Here is a 17,925-nt window from a genome sequence, read left to right as displayed (position 1 = left end):
AAGAGCTGTTCCTGGCTATGGGATGTAGGTAAGGGCTGTTCTGGCTCTGGGATGTAAGGAAGGGCTATTCTGGCTATGGGATGTAGATAAGAGCTGTTCCTGGCTCTGGGATGTGGGGAAGGGCTGTTCCTGGCTATGGGACATGGGGAAGGGCTGTTCATTGCTGTGGGATGTGGATGATGGCTCTGGGAGGTGAGGAAGGGCTGTTCCTGGCTGTGGGATGTAAGGAAGGGCTGTTCTGGCTCTGGGATGTAAGGAAGGGCTGTTGTGGCTATGGGATGTAAGGAAGGGCTGTTCATCACCACGTGCAACACCACAATCCCACCCCTCACCTCCCCACCACCACTCCCCATGTGTCCCGCAGGCCTGGGCGACATCACCCAGCAGCTGAACCAGAGCGAGCTGGCCGTGCTCCTGAACCTGCTGCAGAGCCAGACCGACCTGAGCGTGCCCCAGATGGCCCAGCTGCTCAACGTGCACTCCAACCCCGAGATGCAGCAGCAGCTGGAGGCTCTCAACCAGTCCATCACGGCCCTGACCGAGGCCACGGCGCAGCACCACGAGCCCCCAGCGGCGGCGGCGGAGGAAGCGGCGGAGGAGCCGCCGGCAGAGGTGCAGGAGGAGCAGCAGACTCCGGAGGCAGCCAGCGCTCAGGGAGACATGCAGAACGTGCTGGCAGTTCTGCTGAGTCAGCTGATGAAGAGCCAGGAGCCTGGGATAACCCTGGAGGAGAGCAACGGGGAGAAGAGCAGCGAGCAGCGGGGCTCCAGGAAAACCCCGACGAGGCATCCCGAGGAGAGCACAGGTAAATGAGAAACACACCTGGGAGTGTGGGAGCATCCCAGAGAGTGCTGCAGCCAGGAATGAGGGCTTGGAGTGGTGGGAGAGAGGCAGCAGGGGAGTGGATGGGAGGAGGGAAGGGGGTAGGATGTGGTTGGACATCAGGAGGAAAGACCCTGCCTCCCCTCCCTGCGGTAAGTGCTGGACTGCTCAGGAGGTTGAACAGCTCTAAACAGCCCAAACAGGCAAATATTACCCCAAAATCCACGAGTGCTCCACTGGGAGTGGGCCAGTGCAGATGAATTGGAGGTTTTGGGGTTTGCCCAAAAGTGCAAGGGAAGTTTGGCGGGTCAGTTGTTCCTCAGACCCCCCAGCAATAAGTTTGCACGTCCAGGGAAGTTTTTTGCACAGGATGCAGCTGCACCTCTGCATTTTTTCCCAGCTCTTTTTCACCATCCCCTCCCTGCCCTCTTGAATAAATAAATAAATAAATAAATAAACCTGCAGAGATGATTTTAAAGAGCTGAAATAATGGTGAGTGCTGAAGGGAGGGATAGTGGCAGCTGTGTGGGTAAAACCTGAGCATCCACAAGTGCCTGGTTCTACCTGGAGCTGATTTTTGAGCCCTGAAACTGAACCAAACGAGTTTAAAACCCCCTGCTTGTGTCAGTGAGTGAGCTCTCGGATTTCCTTTCCAAAGGTGAGTGTAAATGTCTCCATGTCTTTTTTTTTTTTTTTTTTTTGTTTCTGTTGATTTTTTGAATTTATTAGCAACAGCCTGTGACGACCTCACCAAATTGTAGAAGCGCCTCCTGAGTTTGTCTCAGACTCTCCGGGGAGCCTGTTTTGGCCCGATCCCACCTCCTGCAATGTAGCTGAACGTGCTGTGTTCTCGTGCCTTCAACACCCGCCCACCACGAGCCAGTTGTGATCGTGCTTTTTTTTTTTTTTTTTGCCTTTTTTTTTTCTCCTCTTTTTTTTTTTTCTTTTTTTTTTTTTTGTTGTTGTTGTTGCCCTAGTCCTGGAAGATAACTAGGTTACTGTAGAGCAGATGGAATTCGATGCCGTTGTTCTCTGTTGATAATTCTTTGGAATGATTTGCTGTCCCCCAGATCAGCTTGGCTTTACAAATTATACCTGAAGATTGTTTTTGGGGTTTGTTTTTTTTTTTTATTTTGTTTTGGTTTTTTTTTTCCCCGTTGATGTTTTATTTTTCTGGATTTCAATACAATCTAGTTTTCAAAGTGGACTGACGGATACGGGTGGAGGGGTGGTCCTGGAAGACTACTGGTTTTCACAATAAAGTTTGACCTTTTTAATAACCAGTTTTGCCAATGATTTGAGGATCTGATTCCAACAAGGTGTCCGTGGGCTCTGCCATCGCCAGTAATTCCTTCCCCCGTGGGCAAGGGAGAGGAGGCAGCTCAGGTGTGTTGCTCCAGAAGGAGGCAGGGCTGGTTTTGGGAGTGGAGCAGCTCCGTGGTGTCACCTGCGGCCCTGGTGGTGGCACTGCCTCAGGGGAGGGCTCTGCTGCCTCTCCCGGCTCCCAGCCCGGCCCCTTTGTGCTTCCTCAGCCTCGCAGGCTGGGACAGAGCAGGGGGCGCTGAGGGTGATGGAGCTTTCTTCCTCCAGGAAGGAAACAAACCCTGATTTGGGAGCAAATCAGGGCTGAAGGGGCAGGGGGGAGGAAGCAGAAGGCTTTTCTCGTGCTCAGGACAGTCTGCTCATGCAAATATTCGGGGGGCCAGCTTGTTTTGGGCTCTGTTGGCAGCAGGGCTGGGGTGGGTGGGTGGGAGGGGCAGGAACGCGTGCCCCGCTGCCCTGGGGGTGCTGAGGGGGCACTCGGGAGCTGGCACTCGGTGCTGGGCTCGGGTTTGTGTCTGTGCAAGGCTGCACATCCCGGCCACGCTGGCCCCGGAGCCGGGCGGTGCCGCTGCCCGCGGGGAGCGCGGGGCTGGCGTGTGGCTCCACATCTGCCTCCTGCTCAAAGGAATTAGCCTTTGATCCGGCAGCGGGAATTCCCTGCACGGCTGCCCAGGTGTTAGGACAGCTGTTGCCGGCGAGCTGGGTGCGCGGGGGCCGGGGCGAAAGCGTTAATGAACATTGTTAATGAACGTTGATCTCCCAGCCAGCCAGTTCAAACTCTTCCTTCCCTTCGCCTCTTCCCAGAGCATCCCAGAGCGGGCGGCCTCGGCAGGGCTCGGTTTTGATTTGCTTAGAAATGTCTTTGTGTCTGTTTGAAACGGTGTTTAAAAGAAGTCACCCTTCCACAGCGTGTCCTCCTGGCATTGTCCCACCAGAGAAGAGACCCCCCGAGCCCCCCGGACCGCCGCCGCCTCCTCCCGTGGCCGAAGGGGATCTCTCCGGAGCAGCCCAGGAGTTGAACCCGGCCGTGACGGCTGCGCTGCTCCAGCTCCTTTCCCAGCCCGACCCGGAGCCGCTCGGCCTCGCCTCGCAGGAGCCGCCGGCCCCGGACTACGGCCGCCCGCAGCCCGGCAGGACTTACAGCACCGACAGCTCCGAGGGGGGATTCGGTGCCGAGGAGCTCAATACTCCGGGCCAGACTCTGCTAGAACCTTCTTCTGCCCAGCCCTTGGGGAAAAGCAGGACCTTCTTGGGCTCCGTGAGCCACCTCGGGGAGAGCAGCAGCTACCAGGGCACGGGCTCGCTGCAGTTCCCCGGGGACCAGGACCTGCGCTTCGCCAGAGTCCCCGGCAGCGGCATCCACTCGTTCGGCAAAGCCGAGGGGAGCAACAGCAACGCGCTGCTACATCCAGAGGCCAAAATGCAGAGTTACAGCGAGCTGGGGCCGGGAACGGGCGGCTCCAGCGGGGCAGGAACGGGTCCCAGCTGGGGCGCCCCAACCCAGGCGCCGTCTTCCTATGGGAAGACGTTCCGAGGGCCTGGCCGAGTGCCTCCACGGGGGGGCCGGGGCCGGGGGGTTCCCTACTGAGATTCCTGGGATCCCCCCTTGCCTCTCCTCTCCTTTAGCCACAGGACTTGATTTTTTTTTTTTTTTTTTTTTTTTAATTTTTTTTGTTGTTGTTTTTTTGGCCAGATCAAGGTCTCGTCCGCATTTCAGCTGCTGCAGAGCTCCCTGGGCATCCCTCCCTCGCTCAGGAGATGCCAGAGGGTCCCCCACTGGCCTCCCCTGCTTGGTTAGTGACAAAAAGAATCCCAACCCTGCAGCAAACTGAGCTAGGAGAGAGGGGGGAAGTGATGGAAAAGTAGGAATGGAAGGAAGAAGGAATTTTAAAAATGCTGTTTCCCCAAGCTGGGCACTGGAGTTTGCCAGTGGGTCAGGGAGGGCTGGGGGGAGGCTGCTTCCCAAAGCGGTTTTATTTTTGTTGTTGTTGTTTTGTTTGTTTGTTTTCCCCATTTTCTTAAGAAAAAAAAATGAAAGAACAAACGAAAAGGGGAATTTATCGATGCAGAGGCACCTGGATGGGTTATCCCAGCATGGGGACCTGGGATGTGACACTGGTTGTGTTTGATTATCTGAGTTGCTTTCTTTTCATAAAGCATCCAGTTTTCCCTCTGCTCCAGGGCCAGTCCTGTCCCCTGTGACAGCAGCCTTAGTACATTGATTTTTTGGGAAGGATCTCTGGGTGTTGGATCCCTCCTGCTGTAACTTGGCAGTGGGAATTGTCTTTTTCTTTTTTTCTTTTTTTTTTTTTGTCTTTTGTTTTAATTTTTTTTAAGAGCCGAGGAGAACACCTCCCTGAAAACCAGGGATTTCTGCCATTTGTAACTTTCAGAACCCTTCAAGAATTAAAAAAGATGAAACAAAAATCCCAGCATCTGGTGGGATTTGCCAGCAGATGGGAGTGATTTGTCCCCGGAATCCTGGGCCAGTGCTGCCCATCCTGCCGAGGTCGGTCACATCTCAGCCCTTTGAGGTTTTCCAGGTGTTCCTGTGTCATTTCCATGAGCATATTTCTATTTTTGTTGTTGTCAAGGAAGTATTTACGATGGATTTTCTCCTCCCACAGACCCTTGCGCTGTTCATTTCAATGAGACTTAAAAAGAGATGAATAAAACAAAGGTACCTATTTATCAGCTTTTTTTTTTTTTCCCAAGTAGACCTTTCCTATGGAAAACATTTAATTTTAGAGCCGACAGTTCTGGAGTGTTAAAGGGGAGGGGAATTTTGGGGTGGGCCGAGAGACCTTCTTGCTACTAACAGGATTTAATTTCTTTTTTATACAGAGAGATAAATTTAAATAAATGCACCTGAATAGGTGATGCTTCTCCACCTGGGGAGATCCTGCCTTACCCAGCTTTGCCGTGGGAGGAAGGAAGGGAGAGAAATTCAATATATAGATAGATTTTTTATTTTTATTTGCTGGTGATATGCAGGGACCGGTGGCTCCCAGCACTGAGGAGCAATGCTGTTTGCAGAATTCCCACTGGAAATTTGTAGGGTTTGGGATTTTTTTTTTTTTTTTTGTTGGCTTGATGATTTTTATTTTTTTTTAAACTTAGTTCATGCCTGATGTGCAGAGAGAAAAAAAGAGAAGTTCTGTGAGACACAGAGTGCACTGAACCCACCGAGAGGCTTTAGGGGGGGTTTAATTTCTCTATTTCCCCTTTTCCTGGCACCAGCTCCAGGCTGCCATGGAGCTGCTGCTTTTTTTTTTTTTTTTTTTTCTTCCCAATCCCATCCTCTTTGGAAGGAAAAGTCTCGTTCCTGTGCTGAATCCTCTTAGGAAGCTGATGCCTATTTATTGTCTCTCCAAACTGGCACATTCCCAGGAAAGCTGCCGGGAACGAGCTGAGCCCTCCTCAACCTCCTGCTCCCCATGCCGGTCTCATCCTGGCTTTGGGGCCCCACTTTGGGGTGCTTGGTCCCAGTTTGGGGCTCATCAGTCCCAGTTTAGGGTGGCCTTTCCCAGCTGGCCCAGCTCCATCTCCTGCAGCAGGGCTGGGGGCCAGCGAGGGCTCCTGTCCCCTGCCCCAGCCAGGGATGGACATTCCAGGCATCTGTTCCCTGCTCCGTGGCAGCTGCCAGCTGTCCCCAGGGCCCCTCGGGGCTCCTGTGGAAGGTGATTCCATCATTCCTTTATCTGAGCCCCCTCCTTATTCCGCTCCCACTGGCTTTTCCTAACTGGTCCCGGCCTTTCCATCCCTGCCAGGGCCAGGGGGTCTGGGGGGAACCAGCCTGGCCAGGTCCTGGCAGGCTGTGGGGCCACTCCTGGCTTCCACCTCTTTTTCCTTTATTTCCCCCCACCCTTTTATTTTATTTCCATTTAATTTTACCTTTTTCCCGATGCTCTGCACAAGGAAGACAAAAGGATTCACGGCGTTGGGTGGGATTTGTGCGTTTGGGAGGATTTAAACTGGTGCAGTTACAGACGAGGGAGTGAGGGCAGCTCCCCCCTCCTTCCCCCCCATCCTGGCTCTGGGTTCAATCCCAAATTCTCCCACTGTAGCAGTTCCCAGCAGAGAAGCCTCTGGTCAGACTCTTGCTGTACCTCTCCCGAGTTTCCTTTGGAGACCGAGCGCGCCTTTTTTCGGTTGTACCTTTGTCTCTGTACAGATATTTTGTAATATATTAAAATTTTTTTTCTTTTCAGTTTATAAAAATGGAGAAGTGGAGATTGGAAAATTAAATATTTCCTGTTACTGTATCTTGGTTGCCTTTTGCTCCGTTGCTTCCCCGTAGCCTTTGGAATCACACGGTAACTTGTGTTTTCCTTGGAAAGCCTTTTATTCCCTCCTGGTGAGAGGGGTGGGATTTGGCATTGCCAGCCTCTGCAAGCCCCCAAATTCCACTCTCTAATTAAATTCTGAGCCATCATTAGCCCTGGCTTTCCCCCTGCTCAAAGGTTGGTGGGAGATGCCCGAGCTGGAGCAGGGGATGGTTTGGTTAAGGTGAGAACAGGAACCCCAGAGCTGATGGGAGGCTGGGAGAGGGAAGGATTGGAGGCTGAGATTTGGCCCCAAACCCTCTCCCAGCTCCTGGCAGCCTCTGGGTGCTGGGAAGGACCCCAGGGGCTGGATTGTGCCATGAGGGCAGGAGCAGGGAGCTGTGCCTGTGTCACCCTCCCTCCACATCAACCCCTCCGTGCCCTTTCCCTGTGCTGCTCCCAACCCCACCGTGGCTCCTGGAGGACTCAGGTCGGTTTGTCCCAGCCTTTGTGCATCGGGCAGGAATTTGGGATGGGAGCTGCTCCCGGAATCGCCTCCTTCCTGCTCGCTTGAGGCTGGGACAGCCGCTCCGAGCTGAGGGGAGCTGGAGGGGCCGTGGCTCCGTGTCCGCGCCTCCATCCCCGCCGAGCCCGGCCGCCCTCTCCCGTTCCAGCCCCGGCTTTCTCGCTCTCCTTTCGCCTGGTTCCGATCCCTGCGCTGACACATCTTAAAATAAAATCCCTGTGCAGATGGCGGGGGGGTGGCGGCGGCGCCGGGCGCTTTCCGGTGCCTGGCACGGCAGGAGCGAGCCCCCAGCGCCCACCCAGAGGCTCCCCCGATTCATGGAGGGGGCAGCTGGGCCCCGTGCACTCGGCTGGATCCCTAACCCAGCCCTCCTGCTCCCTGCCCGCGGCTCCTCCGGGGCCTCAGAGGGGACGCGATGCCATCCCGAGCTTCCTCCCATCCCATCCCAATCCCATCCCAATCCCACTTTCCCTCCCCGCTGCCGGCAGACAAAGCCCCACGTGGCCCCGGCTCCTGCGGCATCCCGATCCAAAGGTGACCAGGCCGTTTTATCCCGTTTAATTTATTTTGGCATTGAACTTCCTCGGCAGCAGCTGCCGTGCCAAATGGCCGGGGGGCTGCCCGCTGTAAATCTCTCCGGCGTTCGGCTCTTCCCGGTTGGATTATTCCCATGTCTGCTCCATCCCGACATTCCTGGCTGCTCCATCCCACCCTTCCCGGCTCCATCGGCTCGAAATGTGGGATCTGGCACCGCTCTCCTTCCTCCTCATCCTCGCAATGCCCTCACGGCGCTGCGGTTGTGGTGGTGGCAGCGTCCATCGCATTCCGGAGGATCCTTGGAGCGGGGATGAAGATGGAATGTGAGGAGGAGGAGGAGGAGGAGGAAGACGGGGCCTTCCCATGGAGCAGATCCCCGCGGGCCACCCTCATCCCACGGGATCCTGTCGGAATTTCCACCTGGAACAGGCCTCGCACCTTCCGGGCGGGTGCGCGCGTGTGCCAAGGTGCGCGCACACCTGCGGTGGCACACGCGTGTTCACACGTGTCCGGGGGCGGGGGGTGACTGTCACCAGGTGTCGCTCTCGGCACGGCCACCACCTCCCACCGCGTCCCCGTCCTCCTCCTCCTCCTCCTCTCCGGCTATATTTGTCCTTCCAGCTGCTCCGGCTGTCGGCATTAAAGGTTTTTCATCCAATTTAGACGTTTCCTTCCAAAAACCCGTTCACACCTTTCGCTGGCATTTGGAAAGGGGAAAGAAGAAAAGGACTGAGAAGGATAAAACCACCCAAAAAAAAAACCCAAAAAAACCAAAAAACCCTTGGAGGTGCTGGAGGCCACGGGTGGGGGATGGACGAGGTGTTGGGGTTCAGTTTTGGGGGGAAGGATGGGGACATCCTCATCCCACGGCGCCCTGCATTTCCCATCCCTTGCCATCAAGATGCCACATTTTGAGGGCACGGGTGGATTTGGGGTGGCAGCACAGGCACGGATGGGGTTTGGTGGGCACAGATGGAGCGTGGATTCCTCGGGCATGGGGGGGAGGTGACACAGTCCCTGTGCCATGGGGCCACCTGGCCCTGTCCCCTCGCACCGGCAGCTTGATTAAAGCGGCGGCGCGGGCGGTGGCACAGCTGGTGCCTCCTGCCAGCACCCGGAGCGGGAAGCGCCCGCCATTAGCGGCTCCAATTAGCGACAACGCGGAGCCACCGCGGCCCGGGGGGGTCCCCAGCCCCGGGTGCCCCCCGGTGCCACCTCCCAGGGCATCACCCACCCCGCGTCCCGGTGCCCGCAGTGCCCACGCTCCTGTGCCGCTCTGCCCAGCCAGGGCTGAGCGCGCCTCGCTTTTGGGGACATTCCTGCCACCAGATGCCACCTGCCACACGCGGCCTGTGGGAGGGGGGACAGGCGGGGCGGCTCCACCCCAGCGGGCACCGGGATGGGGACAGGGCCCTGGCAGGAGCTGGCACCGCGCTCCGGGCGGGCACATCGCCCTCCCCGCTGCCACCGGCGCAGCTGAGCCAAGGCGCGGGGGGGCCGCGCCTGCACGCTTTCACCTGCCATTTAATTGGATGTATTTTTAATTAATGGCGCCTCTGGGACCAACATGAGACAACATGATCTCTGAATAGGGGCAGGGGAGGAATTGGGGCCGCGGGAGGATTGGGCCGCCGGGTGCCCTTACGAGCCAAACGCTGCCATCAATCACCCCCTACTTTTCGGCTCTGGACTTTTGGCTGGGGCTCAAGGCGGGCGCCAGGGCCACCCCCGCTGCCGCCTGGCACTCGTGTGACGAGCGGCGCGTCCTCAGCAGCTCTCGGCGAGGAAGTTTTTCCCTTTCGCCAGCAAATCCTGCCCCCAAATCTGCTCTTGGGACCATCCCTGGGTCACAGGAGGCACCTGGGGGGCTCCCAACCCCTCTGTGCCCTCCCCGCCGCGAGTGCTCTCGGTGTGCCACCATCGTTGTTTTGTCCCTCCCTCCTGGCTCTGGGGAGGGGACACAGCTGGGTCTGGCGTGTCCCCCCCACCTTCTGGCACAGCCAGGGGGGGCCCGGCCGGGCGGTGGTGCCGGGGCAGCTGCCCGAGCCCCGGAGGGGCGGCGGGGCTCGCCCGTGGCAGGTGCCGAGGCACAATGTAGGGCAGCATTAATATTTAGCGACACTGGGGGGTGGCACAGCTGCCTCCTGCGCTGGAATGCAGACGGCAGCCAGCGGGGACGGCGGGGACAGCGGCCACCACACCCCTGAGCCACCACTGCCACCACACCCCTGAGCCACCACTGCCACCACAACCCCTCCTTGGCCACCACTGCCACCACAACCCTCGGCCACCAGGGCCACCACTGCCACCACAACCCTCGGCCACCAGGGCCACCACACCTCCTTGGTCACCACTGCTGCCACCATGGTCCCCACAGCCCCGTGCACCCCCAGCCTGCCCAGAGAAACGGGGGGCACATCACAGGGGGGACATAGCCCCCACAGATCCCAGCTCTTGGCACAGAGGAGGTGGAGAGGGTGGTGGCCAAACTCCAGGCCCTTGGAGCCACCAGGGACATCAGGGGGAGAGGAAGATGCTGGGGAGAGGAAGGTGTTGGGGGTCCTGACCTGGCTGTGCCGTGACCCTGGGCTGGCTCCCCAGTGCTGGGGCCACCAGCCACAGTGCCACCGTGGTGCCAGGGTGATGGTGGCACATGGTGGCCTTGGTGGTGTCACCAGAGCCCAGCCCTGTGCCCTGTGACACTGGTGACAGCGGCCATGGCTGGAAGGGTCAGACCCATCTTGTCTGGATGCTCTGCCAGGAGCAGGAGGGGCCTGTGCCACCAGCCCTTCTGCCTGGTGACTGCTGGTGGCATGTGAGCCCTGGGGTGGCCCTTGCCATGGTCAGACCCTCACTGTGACCAGATCTTTGCCATGCCAGAGCCCCCAGCATGGCTGGACCATCACCACAGCCAGACCCTCACCCTGGCCAGACCCTCATCATGCCCAGCCCCTCGCCCTGCCCAGACCCTCACCCTGCCCAGACCCTCGCCCTGGCCAGCCCCTTGCTGGGGGGGACCCTCACCATGGCCAAACCCTCCCCACGCCCACATCCTCGCCAGCCAAACCCTCCCCGTGGCTGGACCCAGGCCCTCACCACGGCCATCCCCTGCCCGTGCCCGGCCCCTCCCCGGCCGGAGCCTGTCGGTGGGGCCCGGTGGTGCCCCGGCGGTGCCCCGGCAGTGCCCGGGCGGTGCGGGCGCGGTGCGGGCGCGGTGCGGGCGGTTGATTAGCGTGATTCCGGCATTGTGATGCAGAGGCGGTCGGGGCACCAGCTGCTCCTGCCCGGGTGTTTATTGTTACCTAGAGACGCCCCTGGCTCCCGCCCAGCTCCCCCCAGCCCCGCACGATGCAAAATTTATAGCGCGGCGGGTCCCGCGTTAACTCTCTGCCTCCCGGGCGGGGGGAGGCTGCGGAGCCCCCCGGGATGGGCACGGCCGGGGGGCAGCGCCGGGGCTGGCACGTCGGGCGGTGCCACGCGGGTGATGCCAGGCTGCACCGTGCCATATCACACAGTATCGTGTCATGCCACCGTGCCGTGCCGTGCCGTGCCAGCGCAGCCCCAGGCCTGCAGCACGGCGTTCCCTGCGGAGTCCGTATCCATGGCACGGCTAATCCTCCGGCCGGGCACGGAGCCAGCCCGTCCGCGGTGCCCGCCGGCTGCCAGCCCGGCTGCTGGAGAGGACACAGCCCCGGCTACCCCCTGTCCCGGCCGGGCCGTGCCGTGCTCGCATGTCCCAGAATGTCACCGGCTGGGCAGAGGGGGCGCAGCCGGGCCATGAGGAGCAGGATGGGGCTGGGGGGGCACTGAGGGCATCCGTGCCCTCCTCCTTCCTGCCCCCCTGCACGGAACGGCTCAGCACGGAACGGCTCCGGAGCCGCCATCTGCCCCCGCGCGACCCTGCCCGCCGCCACTCCCTCCGTGTCCCCGGCCCGCCCTGGTGACACCGATATCGCCGCCACCCGCCCCCGGCCAAGCACCGCCACACCGGCGGCCACCGGGAGCCACCGGGAGCCACCGGGAGCCACCGGGAGCCACCGGGAGCCGGGACCCCGCCGTGTCCCCCCGCCGTGTCTCCCCTGCCACAGCGCCCGCTCCCCCCCCCCCCCCCCACCTCCGCTCCCTCCACCTCTCAGCAAGTTTTTTATGTGATTACAGGCACTGCATGGTAATTAGTGCTAAACTCATTTGCACAACTACAGTTAATTGGCTACAACAATTAATTAATGTGTTGGAAATTTGGCACTGGAAAAAAAAAAAGAGAGAGAGAGAGAAAAGAAAAAAAAAAGTTTGTCATCAGAGGGGGAGAAGGGGGAGATGGGGAGGATGCACCCACCTGCACCCACCTGCAGCCCTGCTAAGTTTCCCCCAGAGCTGCAGTTCCTGCTTTGTTTCCTGTTTTTTTCCTTCTTTTCCATTTTTCCCTTTCTTTGTTGTTGTTCCTTTTTCATTTCCCCCCTTTTTTCCTGTTTTCCTGCTTTCTTTCACCCCTTTTCCCGTTTTGTTGTTTTGGTTTTGGTTTTTTTTTATGCAACTTAAGCAAACTCATTTCCCTGATAAAATACAGCATGACTAATGACTGAAGCATGTAAAAATCATTGGGAAAATGTCCTTGGAAGACGAATGCATTTTCAGCAGAATAATTAACTTAATTAACAAATTCACATGCATATTCATCAGGCTATTAATGTCTTCTCAGCTCAGCTTGACGAACATTGCGGTAATAACCATCTCATTTGCATATTGCATTCTACTGCTATCCAAAAAAAAAAAAAAAAAAAAAAGACGGGAAAAAAAAAAAATTAAAAAAAAAAAAAAGAGGTGGATGCACACGCGTGTGCTGCGCTCCCGGGGGAGGGAGGGGTGGTGGGTGGGGTGTGTGTCCCGGGGAGGCTCCGGGCCTCGTGTGCCGGGGTCCGCGTGCCGGCGCGGAGCGGAGCGGCGGGAGGCGCGAGGCCACGGCGCCGTGCCGGTACCCGCCGCTCCCGGCCCCGGCATCTGCGGCAGGCGGCGCGGAGCGGGCGCGGAGGGGGAGAAGGACCCGTAGCAGCTGTCGGCCTAATTCGGCAAACGTGCTGCTCGTGGGCGGCTTAGAAAAACAGATTAGGCGCCTGCGACAGGCTCTGATTCCTGACATACGCTCGGGGTCTGCGTCTTCATCGGTGGAGAGTGGAGGAGGGAGGGGAGGAGAGGTGGTGGGGAAGGGTGGGGGTGGTGGGGGTGAAGGGGGTGGTTGGGGTGCTGGGGAGGATGGGGGTGAAGGGGGTGGTGGAGGCGAGGAGGAGGATGGGGGTGAAGGGGGTGATGGGGATGGAGGGATGATTGGGGTGGTGGGGATGATGAGGATGATGAGGGTGATGGGGGTGACGAGGAGGATGGGGATGATGGAGGTGATGGGGATGATGGGGATAATGATGGGGTGATGGGGATGAAGGGAATGGTGGAAGTGAGGGCAGTTTGGGGTGAAGGGGGTGATGGGGATGACAGGGATGATTGGGGTGGTGGGGTTGACAGGGATGGTTGGGGTGGTGGGGTTGATGGGGATGATGGGGGTGATGGGGGTGAGGAGGAGGATGGCAATGATGGAGGTGATGGGGAGGATGGAAGGAGGAGGAGAATGGATGGGAGGATGATGGGAGTGATGGAGTGAAGGGGATGATGGGGATGACAGGGATGATGAGGATGACGGGGGTGAGGAGGAGGATGGGGTGATGGGGATGATGGGAATGAAGGGGATGGTAGGAATGACAGGGATGATGGGGGTGATGGGAGTGATGGGAGTGATGGAGTAAAGGGGATGATGGGGATGACAGAGATGATTGAGGTGTTGGGGTGACAGGGATGATTGAGATGATGGGGATGAGGGGGATGACAGGGATGATTGGAGTGGTGGGGGTGATGAGGATGATGGGGATGAAGGAAATGATGGAAGTGAGGGGGGAATGGGGATGAAGGGGATAATGGGAATGATGGGTGTGATGGGGATGAAGGGGATGAAGGGGGTGAGGAGGAGGATGGGGATGATAGGAATGTTGGGAGTGATGGGGATGAAGGGGATGATTGCAGTGGTGGAGGGAAGGGGATGACAGGGATGATGATGAGGATGGGGATGAAGGGGATGACAGAAGTGATGGGGTGATAAGGATGAAGGGGAAAATGGAGATCTTGGGGGTTATGGGGAAAATGGGGATGATGGGGAGAAGGGAATGATGAGGATGGATGGATGGATGGATGGATGGATGGATGGATGGATGGATGGATGGATGGATGGATGAATGGATCCATGGATGGATGATGGATGGATGGATGGGGGATGGAGGGATGGATGGATGGACGGATGGATGGATGGATGGATGGATGGATGATGGATGGATGGATGATGGATGGATGGGGGATGGATGGATGGATGGATGGATGGATGGATGGATGGATGGATCCATGGATGATGGATGGATGGATGATGGATGGATGATGGATGATGGATGGATGATGAATGGATCCATGGATGATGGATGGATGGATGATGGATGGATGATGGATGGATGGATGGATGGATGGATGGATGGATGGGGGATGGATGGATGGATGGGGGATGGATGGATGGATGGATGGATGGGGGATGGATGGATGGATGGATGGGGGATGGATGGATGGATGGGGGATGGATGGATGGATCCATGGATGGATGGATGATGGATGGATGGATGGATGGATGGATGGATGGATGGATGGATGGATGGATGGATGGAATCTATGGATGGATGGATAGAATCTATGGATGGATGGATGGGTCCATGGATGGATGAATGGAATCTATGGATGGATGGATCCATGGATGGATGGATGGGTCCATGGATGGATGGATGGAATCTATGGATGGATGGATCCATGGATGGACACATGGGACGGGCAGATGAATGGACAGGTGGCATACAGGAGCGGGATAGACAGAAAGGTGGCTGGGTGTGGAGAGAGTGACTGGACAGACAGACCGTTATACAGGCCTGGACAGACAGACAGACAGACAGACAGACAGACATGATGGCTTTTCTCAGCCAGGGTCTGTCAGTGAGGGGACTCTCTCCCCATGTTGCCCCCTGAGAAGGGACAGCCCCTTCTGTGACCCCTCGGTGGCACCCAGGGCCTGGAGGGGGCCATGGGGCTGTGCCCCTGGGGTCAAGTGTGTCCCCTGGGACAGGGCTGGGACAGTGAGGGGGGTCCCCGGGACACCCATGTGTCCCCTCATTGCTGGGGGGGCCGCCAAGGACCACCCAGACACCTGGGATGGGCACAGGCCCCAGCCAATCCCCAGCCAGGGCTGGTGCTGCTGACCAATCACAGCCTTCCCTGGATTGGGTCCCGCCCACCCTGGGTGTATAAAGCCCCTGATCGAGCTGTGCCTGGGGGTCTTTGGGGTGTCCTGGGTCCCTTTGGGTCACCCTGGGGTCCTTGTTGTCCTTCCAGGTCCTTCCCCATGACAATGTCCCCATCCCTCCCCTCCCACTGCAGTGCATGGACAGGGACAGGATCCAACCCCCCTTGTCCTGGGTGGACACAGCCCAGTGCCACCATCCCTGTCCCCACAAACCCCTGTGGTGTCACCAGGGCTGGTGGGTCACCAGCACCCACTGTGGTGGGAGGGGACATCAGGAATGGGGCCACCACCCCAAGTTTGCTCACGGCTGTGAGGTGCCACCAGCCTCCCCTCCTCAACCTGTGTCCCCGTGACCACATCCTGTGGAGAAACGGGGAAACTGAGGCACGGGTCACCTGGGGTCACCACAAGGTGAGGGAACAAAGCCACCCCCCAGGATCCCACAGGCATCCCTGGCTGGGGAAAAAAAAAACCCAAAACGGGGGGGATCCATCCATGGACCAGGGGGGGGCGGCGGGGCCAAGGTCGGGTGAAGGGCGGCGGGGAAGGGGCGGGGGAAGCTGCGGGAGCGCCGTGCCAGCTGTATCCGGAGAAAGGCAAATAATTCAGCGGCACCAACCGGAGAGGAAGCAGCCCGCGGAGCCACGTGCCAAAATACCAGCAGTAAAGTAGTTAAATGGATCCAGCGCGGGAGCGAGGAGCTGCGAGAGCGCTTGGGCCCCCATCCAAAGGAGTTAATGTCCCACAGTATGATCGATTAGTTGTCAGACGTGATTTCAAACCAATACAAGATGAATGGCATCATTTTCCTTCCCTGGGTTTCGGCGGAATTAAGAAGCCATTAGCTAACACAAATTTTTGGCAACTTTAATAAAAAAAAAAAAGAAAAAAGAAAAAGAAAGAAAAAAAAATGAAATAAAAGCTCTAGGGTAGAGTTTTGTAGCGAGCGTTCCCCAGGGTAACGGGCGGGGTGGGAATGTCACCGTGTGTCACAGCAGTGACCACGGTGGTGGCAGTGCCACCGCAGATGCCAACAGAGGCTCTGCCTCCAACCGGCGCCGCGCACGGGGCAGCCCCGGCGGGCTCGGGGAGCTGCTGCCGGTGCCGCCCCCGTGAGGAGCCGGGGGTCGCGGTGGCGGTGGCGGTGGTGGCGGGGGGCTTTGTGCCGGGGTGGCAGCGCGGGGGACTCGTCAAGGACAAACGGAGCACAAGCTGCTGCTGCTGCTGCCCGTGTGCCCGCAGGCGCGGGGCCGCCGTGCCAGCCCAGCCGTGGCCATTACGGCTCCGTGCGCCAGCTGCGATCCCCCCGTCCCCGGGGACAGCAGGGGGGGTTTGGGCACCGTGCCACCGCCCGGGCACCGGGGCACAGCCACCGGAGGGGTGACGGGGTCACGCAGGGTGATGGGCAGCGCGGGTTTGGTGGCCGAGGGCGGGGATGTCCCCGTGGAGCCACGAGGGGTCACACGATGCCGTGGCTCCTCCAGAAATCCCCGGGTTTGTCACCTCTGTGGTGAAAGGACAACCTGGAGGGCAGAGCTGGGCCGCAGCCACCCCCCCGGGCCCGGCTTTCGCTGCCGGATCGCCGGATTTTAGGCACCAAATGGGGTTGAATTAGGATTATTATCACAGCTGCTCTAAATGTAATTAGTTTTGCTCAGAAGTTGTTTGCTTTGCCGGGATTACGGCACAATCCTGCCCGCCCTGGAACTTGGGCAGGGCTTTCATCACCCTGATAACGCCGTGCCGGGTTCATGTGGTGATTCCAAAGGTGTGCTTTTCAATTATATTTAACAACAACAACAAAAAAGATTCCTAATGGGGGAAAATTGAATTAGGAGCGTGTGGGACAGCCGGGACAGCGCTCACCACCGGGGGCAGGAGCTCGGCTCGGGCCCTGCTGCTGCCACCGTGCCCAGGTGTGCCCACCCTGTCTGTCCTGCCGGGTCCATGCTGGAGTGCAGGTGGATGGAAGGGGGGGTCCAGCGCGATGTGAAGCCACCCGTGTGCTGTCCCCAACCCTGCCGTGTCCCCTCCATGCCTGCAGCCCCGGCAATGGCATTTTGGGGGTGTTGGCGCTGCCATCTGGAGGGCATCGGGCTGTGCTCCAGGCAGGCAGGATCCAGCAGCACCAGGGAGCGTGGCCGGGGCCCGGGGACCACGGGAAGGGACCGGGGGCTCCCGGAGCCCGGCACAGACTCTGGTGAGCCAGAGCTGCCAAGAGAAATGGGCAGATTATGGGAGGAACACGGGCCAAGGCAGGGCTGGGATGCAGCCGCCGTAAATCAGCTTTTAAGTAGCAACAAAATGGACATTTCCCATATGAAATGAGGCACCGGCTGCCACCGGGAGCGGCGAGCGGGACCCCGGCCCCGGGGCACCGGGACAGGGTGGGACCCCCTGGCCGGGGATCCAGAGGGGCTGTGGGGATGGGCTGGAGCCCAGGATGGGGAAGGGAAGGGAAGGGAAGGGAAGGGAAGGGAAGGGAAGGGAAGGGAAGGGAAGGGAAGGGAAGGGAAGGGAAGGGAAGGGAAGGGAAGGGAAGGGAAGGGAAGGGAAGGGAAGGGAAGGGAAGGGGGCTGGGCTGCTCTGGGGTGCTCAGGTGGGCACCACCTGCTCTCCAGTGTTCCCAGCCAGAGCTGGCCTGGTGTCTGCTGGATCCAACCTCCCGCTCTGCCGCTGCTTGGGGGTTTTGTCCATTTTCTCCCCATCAAGCCCAGGAAGGGCTGAGGGCAGGTTCCCACCTTCCCACAAACCCTGGCTGCAGACCCCGGGCTGCTCCCACAGCCCCGGCCCCCAGGTGCCCCCTGCCCTGCCCTTCCCTTGGTTCCACCATTGCTCTGTGCCCTCCCAGCTCTGCCCGTGCCCCACCGGAGGCCAGGACCCTCTCCTCATCCCCTCGCTGTCCCCCACCACCCCCGAACCCAGTGTGGGGATGGGGACAGGGCTCAGTGGGGCAGGGGGTGAATGGGGACGGAGAAACACGACCCCCTCGGGGCTGCGACCGACACGACGGGGGCAGACAAAGGTGGGGACGCTGCCCGGCCGAGCCAAGGCCCTCCTGGCCCCGCAGCCCTCGG

General features: G+C 58.9%; 1 protein-coding gene and 1 long non-coding RNA gene across 4 annotated transcripts in view; one reads left to right on the top strand and one right to left on the bottom strand.

The window, feature by feature from the left end:
• Positions 1 to 6,410, top strand: part of CDK12 (cyclin dependent kinase 12) — a 34,662-nt gene extending 28,252 nt beyond the window's left edge. The window contains exons 13-15 of one of the 3 annotated variants that reach the window (XR_013185246.1): positions 365 to 805; positions 3,054 to 4,825; positions 6,357 to 6,410. Coding sequence is in view for 2 of the 3 variants with exons in the window: in XM_054649432.2 (XP_054505407.2) it covers positions 365 to 805; positions 3,054 to 3,733 (1,121 nt within the window). In the remaining variant the exon portion in view is untranslated. Of the gene's footprint in view, positions 1 to 364; positions 806 to 1,551; positions 2,106 to 3,053 lie in introns of those variants that run through there. The other 2 variants (XM_054649432.2, XM_054649433.2) reach the window with 2 other exon arrangements.
• A 1,079-nt stretch (positions 6,411 to 7,489) lies between these two features.
• Positions 7,490 to 10,778, bottom strand: LOC143695769 (uncharacterized). Its single transcript, XR_013185303.1, has 3 exons — positions 10,570 to 10,778; positions 7,912 to 8,170; positions 7,490 to 7,771 (listed from the first exon to the last, which is right to left on the bottom strand). It is a non-coding gene; the product is annotated as an uncharacterized LOC143695769 (long non-coding RNA).
• Positions 10,779 to 17,925: the final 7,147 nt, after the last annotated feature.

Source organism: Agelaius phoeniceus, chromosome 26, assembly GCF_051311805.1.
Source record: "Agelaius phoeniceus isolate bAgePho1 chromosome 26, bAgePho1.hap1, whole genome shotgun sequence".
In the NCBI taxonomy this organism is placed as follows: Eukaryota; Metazoa; Chordata; class Aves; order Passeriformes; family Icteridae; genus Agelaius; species Agelaius phoeniceus.
The sequence above is the reverse complement of the archived record's forward strand: the minus strand, read 5'-3'. Positions and strand labels throughout refer to the sequence as shown.